The sequence below is a fragment of the Hyperolius riggenbachi genome, chromosome 5, assembly GCF_040937935.1.
Source record: "Hyperolius riggenbachi isolate aHypRig1 chromosome 5, aHypRig1.pri, whole genome shotgun sequence".
Lineage (NCBI taxonomy): Eukaryota > Metazoa > Chordata > Amphibia > Anura > Hyperoliidae > Hyperolius > Hyperolius riggenbachi.
The window spans coordinates 33,527,615-33,540,164 of record NC_090650.1 but is presented as its reverse complement, the minus strand read 5'-3'; the positions used below and the strand labels follow the sequence as shown (position 1 = coordinate 33,540,164).

The 12,550-nt window shown below is 44.0% G+C and overlaps 1 protein-coding gene across 10 annotated transcripts in view; it reads right to left on the bottom strand.

Moving 5' to 3' along the window:
- The window catches only part of CDK14 (cyclin dependent kinase 14), a 579,759-nt gene that overhangs the window by 412,787 nt on the left and 154,422 nt on the right, over positions 1–12,550 (bottom strand). For 7 of the 10 annotated variants that reach the window (XM_068235460.1, XM_068235466.1, XM_068235464.1 and 4 more), the window contains one exon: positions 10,270–10,515. The exons of 1 other annotated variant lie outside the window; for it this stretch is intronic. In XM_068235460.1, coding sequence (XP_068091561.1) covers positions 10,270–10,515 — 246 coding nt within the window. The remainder of the gene's footprint in view (positions 1–10,269; positions 10,516–12,550) is intronic. 2 more of the 10 variants (XM_068235463.1, XM_068235461.1) reach the window with 1 other exon arrangement.

Below are 12,550 nucleotides of genomic sequence, written 5' to 3'. Positions count from 1 at the left end.
TTTGATGTATGCAAGAAAAGATGCAAGACATTTTCTCAGAGCACCGATCTTCACACGTCTTTTTGCATCAACTTGAAATACCGCATGAAATGTATCCAGGGAAATGGGCTACAAATCAGATTTTACCTCAAAGAAAAAAAAAAAAAAATCAGAACAATAGGAGCTCTCGTTCTACTCATTTCAACATCCTGAATCCATCCCGATCACACAAAAAGCAGTTTTATCCCGTATTTCTTGCGCTCTTTTCAGGGGGAGCAATTTAAAAGTAAAAATTCACACAATTAAATCACAGTTTTTCTTTTTCTTTCTTTACATCATCCAAAAATGATGCGGCGTTTGATTCTGCATTGTGTGAAAATGATCCTTAAATTGCAGCGTTTTGCACTGAGTACAGAAAATCCAACTTCATAAGCTTTGACCCCCGCTGCGCTACAAACTCTGCACCTCAATTACTGCCGGAGGACGCCCGACGCAATTTGGACACAATTTACCCGTTTTATGGCCGGGAAATGGATTTTAGGCTTTTCAGAAATACAACTGTTATGTTAACTCGGATATGAAAGTTAGATAAAAGTCTTTGTGAAAGCTTCATGACGGCCATTCTGTTCAACTAGCGGAGGTGGGAGAAGGTCACGTTAAGGAGAAATCCTAGACCGCAGAATCACAGGCAAGCGAATACGGTCGTGGAGTCATGTCCAAGGGATGGCCCAATCGATCTTCTGATTCGATCGATGTAACAGCAAAAGCAGGAGGGATGGCGGAGGCAGCTGGGAGCCACAGCAGTGGGACAGGTGAGATTTTACACTGCATGGGCCCCAGAAGGAGACATTTACTGTATTTTCTGGCATATAAGACTACTTTTTAACCCAGGAAAATATTCTCAAAAGTCTGAGGTCGTCTTACATGCCGGGTGTCGTCTTATAGGGCGGGTGCTGAAACTCCCAAGCCGGGCTGGAGAATCTGCGGTTGCCACATATGGTGGGGGAGCTCAAATAGTCCGCGGCCGCATCCCCACCGTATGCGGCGACCGTATGAAAGCAGCAAGGGCGGTGCTGTACAAGTATGGTAGCAGAAAATCCATTCATCAGGATTCATGGGAAGAAGTGACTTAACGCAGTCCCGATGACGAGGTGAGGGGGCACCTCACTGAGAAGGTGTAAGTGAAAGGCGGAGCAAGCTGCAGGTGTCCGGGACCCTTGGGGTAAGGGGGAAAAAAAGAGAGATAGCGGCGCTGTGCCCAGAAAAACACGCCTCTTTCACCTGTCTGGACCGCCCTTGTATTCTATTACCATACCTCCTTCTCTGCCTCTCAGATCCCACTCCTTAGGACTGCAGTGAAGCAGTGCAGGCGCACATGTGTGAGATCTGAAGGAGGTAATAGTATACAAGGGCGGGCCCATACATGTGAAAGAGGAGTATTTACGTTACCGCTCTGATAGTCTTGGAGACAGGGATAGCTGACCAATCCATGCAGGCTTTGTACACAACAACCAGCCAATCACCGGTAAGGTACATTGCTTGCCATGATTGCCTGGTTGTTGTATACTGGGCACCGCCTACAGTACAGCACCAGTATCTGTACCTGTTTATATGGTATAGCACCACTACATACGTCTTATATGCCCAGTCGTCTTATACGCAGGAAAATACGTTACTTTTGAGTGATGGCCAGGCAAGCGGTAGAGGCCGCCAATGGGCTGATTCATGATAAATTTCATGCTGAAATCTATTGGGAATTGGCACGCAGTGTATGGGCAGACAGCAGATTATATCAGAGAATGTTAGCGGCATTCGATTCAGTGATTGACAAGAAGGTGCTCTCACCTATCCGCCACAAGGCCTGGTCTCCGCTTTTCCTTCTTCACTTCCTGTCCCTGGGCGCCTGTGTAGTGTAATGCAAGGAACAGATGCTAGGGACCTCTAGTGGTTAAAGCGCCTCTAGTGTCTGTCCCCTGCATTACACTACACAGGCACCCGAGGACACCGAAGTAAAGAGGAGCAGCCGGCAGGGAGAAGAAGAGACGGGGACCAGCAGAGACCTGGGCACGGCAGACAAGTGAGAACGTGCATGGAGGGCGGGGGGAGGGGGGGAGGTGACCCCAGCAGGCACAGAGAATTTCAGAGATTTCATGCTGAAATCGACTGAAAGACGGTGTGCAGTGTGTGGAGGCAATGAAGCAGATCGTATATTGACCAGCGCATGGCCACCTTTTGGAGAAGGAAGCACCCAAATGGCCTTCATGAAAGCTTTACAGAGCCTTGAAGTTTTGGGGAAAGGATAATTCTCCCCACCTGTGGCTTGTTTGCTTGTACATACAGTGATCTGTGTATGAAACGTGAGGGTCTGGGCTCTTGACAGTCACCTGCACATTGCAGTCATGGGGAAAGCAAAAGGACTGTCAAAGGATCAGAGGGAGAAGGTTGTTTTACTTTTAAAAAATGTGTATTCTGAAAGTCTTCTGAAGAAGTATTTCCAGGAGAACTTGCGATCTTGGAATCCAGAATGCCACAATGGCTGGAGAGATGGGGAGAGGCTACATTACATAATAAGTTAGGGACCCGCCACACCACCATCACAATGACCATTACTACTTAAAGGATGCAGCATTTTTGTGCAACACGATGGAACGCAAAAAGTGTGAGAGGGCCTTAAAAAAAATGTTTTACGCATTTTACAAGACCTGCCAGGGTGTGTAAACTTATGAGCACAACTCTGAACAAAACGTTAAACGCTTTGGCCTCAATTCACTAAGAGCCGTTTGGCAAAGTAACTTAGGTTAGTAAAATAGCGCATTTTGTATTTGACACTATTTTTCCAAATTCACTAAGATGAGTGATGCGGCAGAAGTTTGGTAATAGACTGAAAAAGCATGCTTCAATTCACTAAACCCTGCTCTTTTAGTCTCACCAGCTGTGCAGTGTCAGGAAGTAAGCCATAAGTCTTCCCACAAGTGATGTAAGTCAGGGGGGTGGGGGGGGGGCAGGGGTGTTCTGTGTAGTGCATCCCCAGCATCCCTTTACATGTGCTGCAGCCACAAGACAGAGCTCTTGTGATATGCACATCTATGCACATCTAAAGAGATACATAAAAACCTATTAAAAGGTCTCCTCCTGCTCTGCCGTTCTGAAGTTCTGCCCGCCAGAGTATCGGATCAAATGGGGTGAGAAGCAGGGCTGTGTGGCTCTCCCTATTGGCTTTCTGGCTCTCCCTATTGGCTGTCTGCTACATCTGTTAATGTTTATATAATAGGGTGATCCACTACACCCACTTTTGACACTTGTATGTTTAAAAGGACAATATTTTTCTGTAAAGGTACCATGGCACACTTTTGCAGTACAAAAATAGGTACAAACTTTATTAGCACAAAAAATACAAAAATAGTATTTCCATTTCAAAAAAAAACCGTGAATGCAAACTTCATGAACAGCAATAGGACACATCAAATAGACCCTCATGAGATATCTCCAATGTTACTGCATGCAGAATGCGAGTTACCGGCCGGTCTGAGCTGGAGATAAATACCGAACACTTATTTACCGAGTGCTTTCATCTATGTGAATTGCAATTTCTTGACATTTGAGGTATTTACCGTACAAGCCAGTAATTTACCTCACTAGTCAGTAATTTTACTTTTGAGTGTGGTAATAGGTTTATTGAATTGGAATTTTGCAAGATGATCAGTAAAATCAGCGGTTTTCTGCATTACCAAATGCGGTAATGCTTAGTGAATTGAGGCCTATGTGAAGACTACAATTTTCTAATTACAGTATACATTGATTTTGACAAAGAAATTACACACATTTCATTTCAAATTCAATTTCATCATATAAATCAAGGCAAGAAACAGTGGACATTGTTCTTTGCTCAGAATAACAGGATTGGTTTATAGTGTTCAGTTCCCTGCTGGTTAATTTAAAGCAAGAGTTTTGACTGTGGATTGGTTTTAACAGTTCAGTTGAATAAAAAGCTCCTGGCGACCTGCAGACAATGGATACCACAGAGGCAGCGCACTGAGCACGCTCTGTTTCTCTCAGGTATCTCTGCTGTGTTACAGAGGCTGATAAGAGATTCTCACAGTATAAGGAGAAACTGATCCCTTCTCAGCGGCCTCGATTACCTCCTGACTGCCTTCTCTATCCTGTGGCGAGAAACTACAACAACTTCCTGCCAGCAGCAGATTAATGACATCATCAGAAGAGGCCTGCACGGCAGCCATGTTTTTAATGACTCCACAAAGGTAAGTGGACACCGCTCTGATTTTCAAAGTAATTCTGGGCACCAATGAAGTTATGGGAGATTAGGATCACTAAAGATATTTGCAAAAAAAAAAAATGTTTAAGTTAAAGTGACTAAAAAAAGCCAAAAATAAACCAGGGCTGTGGAGTCGGTCCAAAAATCCACCGACTCCGACTCCGACTCCGACTCCTCAGTTTAGGATTCCACCGACTCCGACTCCGACTCCACGATTCCGACTCCTCTAATTTGCATATTACAATTTTGTTGATTAAAAGTATGTAACATGAAATTCGTCTCTTAACTGCTAACGCTTAGGAATTTTACAAGACAACTGAAGTGAGAAGGATATGTAGACTACTATATTTATTCCCTTTAGACTAAAACTAGTCCTTGGTAAGAGTACTTGTAAAAGGTACAAACTGGAACAAAAACCATCTATCAGGCCATAGGCAATGTAAGTGTGGGAACATGTAAGAATGATGTGCAGGTACTCTGCAGGGGAATCAGGAGATTGTAAACAGACAACACCTCTGTGTTCAATGTGCACAGCATTCTCAGTGGATTCCCTGCAGCTCTGTGGGGAGTGCATATGTAGAGTATAGTACTACTGTGTAACAAAGTAAACCTGAGACAGATGAAATTAAAGTTTTATACATACCTGGGGCTTCCTCCAGCCGCCTTCAGGATAATCAGTCCCTCGTTGTCCTCCTCCACCACCCGGATCTTCTGCTATGAGTCCAGGTACTTGAGCCAGTCAGGCGTAGTGCGCATGCACACACTCCGCCGCCAGGAGCATACTACACCTGTGCAGCACTATTGCGCAGGTGCAGAACGCTCCTGGCTGTGGGAGCGGCATGCGGCCGGACAGCGCTGACTGGCTGAATTACCAGGACTCATAGCAGAAGATCCGGGTGGTGGAGGACAGTGAGGGACTGATTAGCCTGAAGGGGGCTGGAGGAAGCTCCAGGTATGTATAAAACTTTACTTTTCATCCGTCTCAGTTACCCGCTAATTTGTAGTCACCAAACCAAATTTTAATAACATATCAAATTATTTGATTTCATCAGCAAAGGGAGTGCATACATTTGCATAAATCAGCATCAATGCAGAATTATTTCCATCTCGTTGACCATCTGTATTAGTGACAAAGCTACACATCAGGCTTTATTCTTACAGCATAGATGTTATTTAGTATATATAAGAGATTCCTGTGTACACATCATATATACAGTCACAATCAGATATGTATATCTGACCTTAAAAATACGGGGACTGCTTTATTGAAGCAGCACAAGTAACTCATTTTGATTGGTTTATTTCATTTTTGTGGACTAAGCACAGCTATTACTGTATATATACTGTATATATACATTATTTTTAATGACTATTATCTGAGAAATAGAACATTTTATCATATTTTCTATTTTAATTACAGTTACAAATTCATTAGGAGTCGGAGTCGGAGTCGGAGCATTTTTTCCCGACTCCGACTCCGACTCCAGGCACCCAAAATTGCCCGACTCCACGACTCCGACTCCACGACTCCGACTCCACAGCCCTGAATTAAACATGGCAGCCATTTACCATGTTCTTTTAAAACGTTACAATGAGTTCCTGGGGAGGTCACCCTCCGAGCACGCACTTCCTGTGATTAGCCCCGCCCCTTTAAGACAGGTACTGTGGCGCATGATCGTGGGCGTTGCTAGGGGCAACAGGGGAGGTAACTGCCACTCCCTCCTGCCCATTTTCGATGTTCGGTATCAGTGAAAGATTTTGACTGAGTACTGCGGGGACCCCTGGTAGCGCTGGGAAATGAGGATGGTGCTGTGCCGTACATCACAGCACTGCAAACAAAATTTTAGCATGCATGCCAACTACCCCTCTCAGTTTAGGGATACTTTAACAGCAGCTTTTCTATGGGAATAGCAAGGGGAGAAGGAGGGGCAAGCTGTAGATATACCACTGCAACAGCATAAATTGACCATGTTGGCCTGCAGGAGGGGAGGCCGGTGATGAGAGTATTATTTTTCTCATTGCTAAAATCCCACCAACCTAAGACAATACTAACAGCCATCTCGGGCAATAAAATCTATGGTTATACATAGCTTTGCAATAGTAACTTTATTTAAACTGCCTTAAATGAAGCCCAGACCAATAAACATGAGTTAAAAATCAATAATGCAAGTGTTAAGACAATACTGCCTTATTGTTTACTTTTAAAAAGGAGCGGTCAGCCATACTAGCTCAGAAAAAACACACACATATATTAGCAGATAAATACTTGCTCTACTTACATAACATGCATTGCACTGTCCACGTTTTGATTTCAGTGAGTTTTATATAGTAAAAGAGAATTCGGTTTCTGTCAGTTTCCATTTTGGAATCCCTGGGTCCAAAGCCAATCCTGATGTCATTTCCTCCCTTAGGCTCCCTGCACACTGCAAATCCATTTTACGATTCAGATTTGCAATTCTGATTTTCCCTGAATGCAATCAACAAAAATACGGAGGAAAAAACGCAGCATGCAGTAACGATTAAAAATCGGAATCAGATGTAAAAACCGATTAAAAACCGGAATCACATGTAGTGTGCAGGGTGCCTCAATCGGTTTCCTCGCCGCTGCCTGATTCTGTATGCATTGCCCGCCCTCCTCCCAGTCTTCAGACACTCCCACACAGCTCTGCAGTAAGAAGTGCATTGTGTGACTTTGCAGACTTGGTTTATTTGTATGGATTAAACTTCAGCTGTGTCCCTTTCTCAGCTTTTCAGCATGAGAAACATTGGCCAATCAGAGAGGAACGGAGGTGTGGGATGGGAAAACAGGACTGAAAGTAACTTCAGCCAGGCAGGCTGCATTAGTTATGTCTGAGGGGAAAAGGGGAGAAAAGCAAAGGCGAAAAAGAAAACCAGCATGCACTGCAACTTCTCGTTTGTGGCAGATGTACCAAATGTGAGCCAGGGGACCTGGTAAATGATATTCTATTGAGAAGAAAATTAAGAGAGATTTTTACGTTTTCAATTGCCTGGTTAGCATCTTTATTATGGGTTTATCATATAATATAAAATTGATTTTTGATTTCATGCCATAACAGTTGCTCTTTAAAAAACAAAAATATATTACCCATCATTAGTCCGTATTCATGGCACTTCACGCCAAAATGCAGTAAAGATCTGAACATGGTTAGTTCATGAAAAGAGGGATCAGCACACACTGCCAGCTAGTTTACTTTCAGTACAGGCACAGATTAACAGCTTAGACTGTACATATTGGAGGTAGCAGAGATGAGCACACACTGCAGATAGATTACTATTAATACAGGCACAGAATAAAAGCTTATACAGTACTGTACATATTGGAGGCAGCAGAGATCAGCACACACTGCAGCTAGTTTACTATCAGTACAGGAACACAGTAACAGCTTATATCGTACATAGTGGAGGCAGCAGAGACTGCCACACACTGCAGCTAGTTTACGATTAGTACAGGCAGAGTAACAACTTATATTGTACATACTGGATGTAGCAGAGATCAGCACACACTGCAACTACTTTACTATCAGTTCAGGCACAGAGTAACAGCTTATACTGTGCATACAGGAGGCAGTAGAGACCAGCACACACTGCAGCTAGTTTACTATCAGTACAGGCACAGAGTAACAGCTTATATTGTACATATTGGAGGTAGCAGAGATCAGCACACAATGCAGCTAGTTTACCATCAGTACAGGCACAGAGTAACAGCTCATACTGGAGGCAGCAGAGATCAGCACACAATGCAGCTAGTTTACCATCAGTACAGGCAAAGAGCAACAGCTTATACAGTACATACTGAAGGAAGCAGAGATCAGCACACAATGTAGCCAGTTTACCATCAGTACAGGCACAGAGTAACAGCTCATACTGTACATACTGGAGGTGGCAGAGATAAGCACCCACTGCAGCTAGTTTAATATTAGTACAGGCAAAGAGCAACAGCTTATACAGTACATACTGAAATTAGCAGAGATCAGCACACACTGCAGCTAGTTTACTATCAGTACAGGGACGGAGTAACAGCTTATACCAGTGTTTCTCAAACCTGTGACTTTTCAACGTTGCATGTTTTGCAGGCAACTTCATCTATGCACAGGTGGGGTAATTAGTGTCTCAGCTAGGTGGATTCCATGTAGCTGAGACACTAATTACCCCACCAGTGCATAGGTGAGTTTGCTTGCAAAACATGCACTGTTAGGAGTCACAAGGACAGGTTTGAGAAACAATGGTTTATACTGCACATCGTGGAGGCAGCAGATATCAGCGCACACTGCAGCTAGATAACTATCAGTACAGGCACAGAGCCTATACTGTACATACAGAGGTTGCTAAGATCAGCACACACTGCAGCTAGTTTACTATCAGTACAGGCACACAGTAACAGCTTATACTTTACATATAGAGGTTGCTAAGATCAGCACACGCTGCAGCTAGATAACTATCAGTACAGGCACAGAGTAACAGCCTACACTGTACATACTGGAGGCAGCAGAGATCAGCACACACTGCAGCTAGTTTACTATCAGTACAGGCACACAGTAACAGCTTATACTGTACATACAGAGGTTGCAAAGATCAGCACACGCTGCAGCTAGATAACTATCAGTACAGGCACAGAGTAACAGCCTACACTGTACATACTGGAGGCAGCAGAGATCAGCACACACTGCAGCTAGTTTAATATCAGTACAGGCACAGAGTAACAGCTTATACTGTACATACTGGAGGCATCAGAGCTAAGCACACACTGCAGCTAGTTTACTATCAGTACAGGCACAGAATAACAGCTTATACTGTACATACAGAGGTTGCTAAGATCAGCACGCACTGCAGCTAGATAACTATCAGTACAGGCACAGAGTAACAGCTCATATTGTGCATAATGGCGGTTGCTGAGATCAACTGACACTGCTGACACTTCTCTCTTTCTGTTCTCAGAAGCTCTTCTCCATTAGGAAAGAGTTTAATGGCCTGTGATAAATATCAGAATGTAAATCAGGATGAGGAAAGATTTTACTCTGGGCAAACACTGAGATAACACTAAATCTACAAATGAATATTGTAAAATAAAATAAGCAATTGTATTCATTATGTTATTTTCCTTGTATTGTATGGCTTTATTTTCTTCTATACTAGAACAAATAAGAGACAAGGGATTCATCATTGCATGGCTCATCGTCATTAATGTTCTATGTTATCTTAGGAATGAGATAAATTCTCACCCTAACCTACAAAGCTCTCCACAATCTCTCTCCCTTATACATCTCCTCACTAGTTTCCAGATACCAACCCAACCGCAATCTCAGTTCTGCACGAGACCTTCAATTGTCCTCCTCTAGAATCACCTCCTCACATTTATGAATACAAGATTTCTCACGTGCTTCCCCCCTTTTCTGGAATCCACTGCCACAACACATCTGTCACTCTCCAACCTTTGAAATCTTTCATCGTTCCCTCAAAACCCACTTTTTCTAACAAGCATACGCTCTACATTTGGACATTTCCCCTTCGTCCTCTGGCCGAATTGTACTCCTTAGACACACACTGCCTTCAGGTATACATACTGTACACTATCCCACCTCTTGTTTCTTCCCTATTCATTTAGACTGCAAGCTCAGAAGGACAGGGCTCTCTCACGCTTTTGTGCGTTTTATATGCGATGAACAAAATGTATAGCAAATTACATTTGTCACTGTGTAACTATGTCTACCAATACTGTACAAATACTGTTCTTTTGTGTATGCCTTTGTCTGTATCATGTACCCCAAGTTTGTTTCTTACTCTGTACAGCGCCACAGAATATGCTGGTGTTTTATAGATCAATAATAATAATAATTTAGAAATACTCAAGCAATACAGTCTGAATTCCTTGTTGTAAAGTGGAAGTGGTCCTGAAGCCTGCATATCGCATCCACTCACACCAGGGATGAGCCCACTTCCAAACTTCAACCAGTAAGTCCTGATCCCACCAGAGTCCCACCCCCGAGCAGCGTTCTTACCGAGCTGGGGCTTGAATGCCGTCTGACCTTGGGAGACTCCTTCCCCGCGGGGGCGGTCTTAAAGTTAATGCATGCATTGTTTTCTGAGTGCACCCTCTTCACCTGGTTTGCAGTTTTTTCGAAGGGGTCGAAGCTGCTCTGAGTCCTCTGAACCCGGACTTTCTTGTCCTCAGGGATAGTGTCCAGGTGTTTGATCACCGACTCCATGCCCTGGCAGTTGCGTGTAGACATCTTCGTGACACATATCTGCAGAAGGAGGGGGCGACAGAAGCAGAGAGCAGGATGAGGACAAACATGTCGAGAGACACTCCGGAGGAACAATAAACACGTACGTCTTATTCCCGAGGGGGGAGGCAAAGTCTATAGTCTAGGGCTGTGAACATGGTCTCTCCAAGATGATGCATTGTTTGCCGAGGACTCGGCAATGACTGCTGTAATCGATCCCTCTCTCCAAAGAAACTTGAGCAGCAGTTATCAGTCTAGCATTACCCAAACAAGGCTCAGCCGCCACCGAATACAACCTGTATGTATGTTACCGCGCTACAGTGCTTAATTATAATAATGAAAGTCGAGAACCACACTGCTGACACGTGCACCTGTCCTAGTTCTAAAGTACATTTAAAGGATAGGTACACTTATAAACAGGTAATTCACCAAAATGCCCTTCTCAGCTCTCCCGGTACCTGTACCCATCCTGATCCACACTTGTTGGAGCCAGGGGCCATGTGATTGGAAGACACGGGACTTCATTTGCTTACTATCGCATTGCTAAGGGTGTTGCTAGTGTCTGGCAACTGGGGCACGTGCCCTGAATCTTAAGCCAGATGCCCCAAATCTCCAACCACATTTTACAGGAAAAAATTGATATAATTTTCTTTCTGCACGAAAGCCAAATGAAAGCGGTGCTGGGAAATTTAGACTACTGTAGTAGAATATCTGTAAATTTAATTTTGAAAGTACAAAACACAATAGTAAAATATCTGTAAATAATCCCAATATTTTACTACAACTAAACCCAACCCACTAACCTAACTCACACAGAAACCTCCCTCTACCAATGCCTAAGCTTAACCACATCTTCCGATGCCTAATGCTAATCCCCCTCCCAATACCTAAACCTAAAAACAACCCCATGCCTAACCTTAATAGCACCCCCCTCCATTCCTAGCCTTAACTACACCCAATTTCTCCATAAGTAGTATCTGTGTCAAAACCCTGGAACAAGCATATGGCTAAGCCAGTAAAACCAGCTTAGTCAGAGTACCTGATCTGCTGCATGCTTCTTCAGGGTCTATGGCTAAAACTATTAGATAAACAGGATCAGGAAGACTACCAGGCAACTAATATTGTTTAAAAGGAAATAAATATGGCAGCTTCCATATCCCTCTCCCCTCCGGTTTCCTTGAATGGCCTCCTCCTAAAGAGAGATGTCCCTGAGACAGCAGACTGCCTTTTGCTATTCATCCAGCGATGACAAAGACAACATTTATATCGCGCTTTTCTCCTGGCACACTCAAAGCGCCAGAGCTGCAGACACTAGGGCGTGCTCTATAGGCAGTAGCGGTGTTAGGGAGACTTGCCCAAGGTCTCCTACGGAATAGGTGCTGGCTTACCTTACAGGCAGAGCTGAGAGTTGAACCCTGGTCTCCTGTGTCAGAGGCAGAGGCCTTAACCATTACACTATCCAGCTACAAAGTGGCTGGGACTGGCGGTGACCTCAGCACTGGACTACAGTGCTTCCCTGGAGCAGTGCAGGGCAGTCATACAATATGTATACAGTCCCATTCATGAGGTGAACCAAACCTCTGAACTCTGCACACTGAGCTGAGGAAGTGTATATTTAGTTTTCCCTTCAAAAGGTTTTTTTATTGTTTTTTTAGTTTAAACATAGCAAACAACAAAGGTGATAAACATTCTTTGCAAGAAATGGGCGTATGAACCGCAAAAGACAAGTTTATAAAGAAAAAAAAAAAGGGGGGGAGGGGGAGGATAATCATGTGCTGATAGTAGCCGCTAAGGCGGCAAGTTTACACATATAATTCAAGTGGATGCTGGCATCACCAAGGCCTCAGATACCAGCACCCTATCTGGACCAGACATATAGCAATGTGAACGTCCTTGAGGAGATCCTTCAGCAGGAACAAAGGATCAAGCGCCGAGGGCCACAAGAACCTGAGGGTATGCTAGGGGGAGAGGGGCCAGGTGAGGGGGTAGGGGAAAGGTGGGGATATTGAGAGGGATGTAATCCAATAAGAGAAAGTATAGAGGAAGGAAAGAGAAG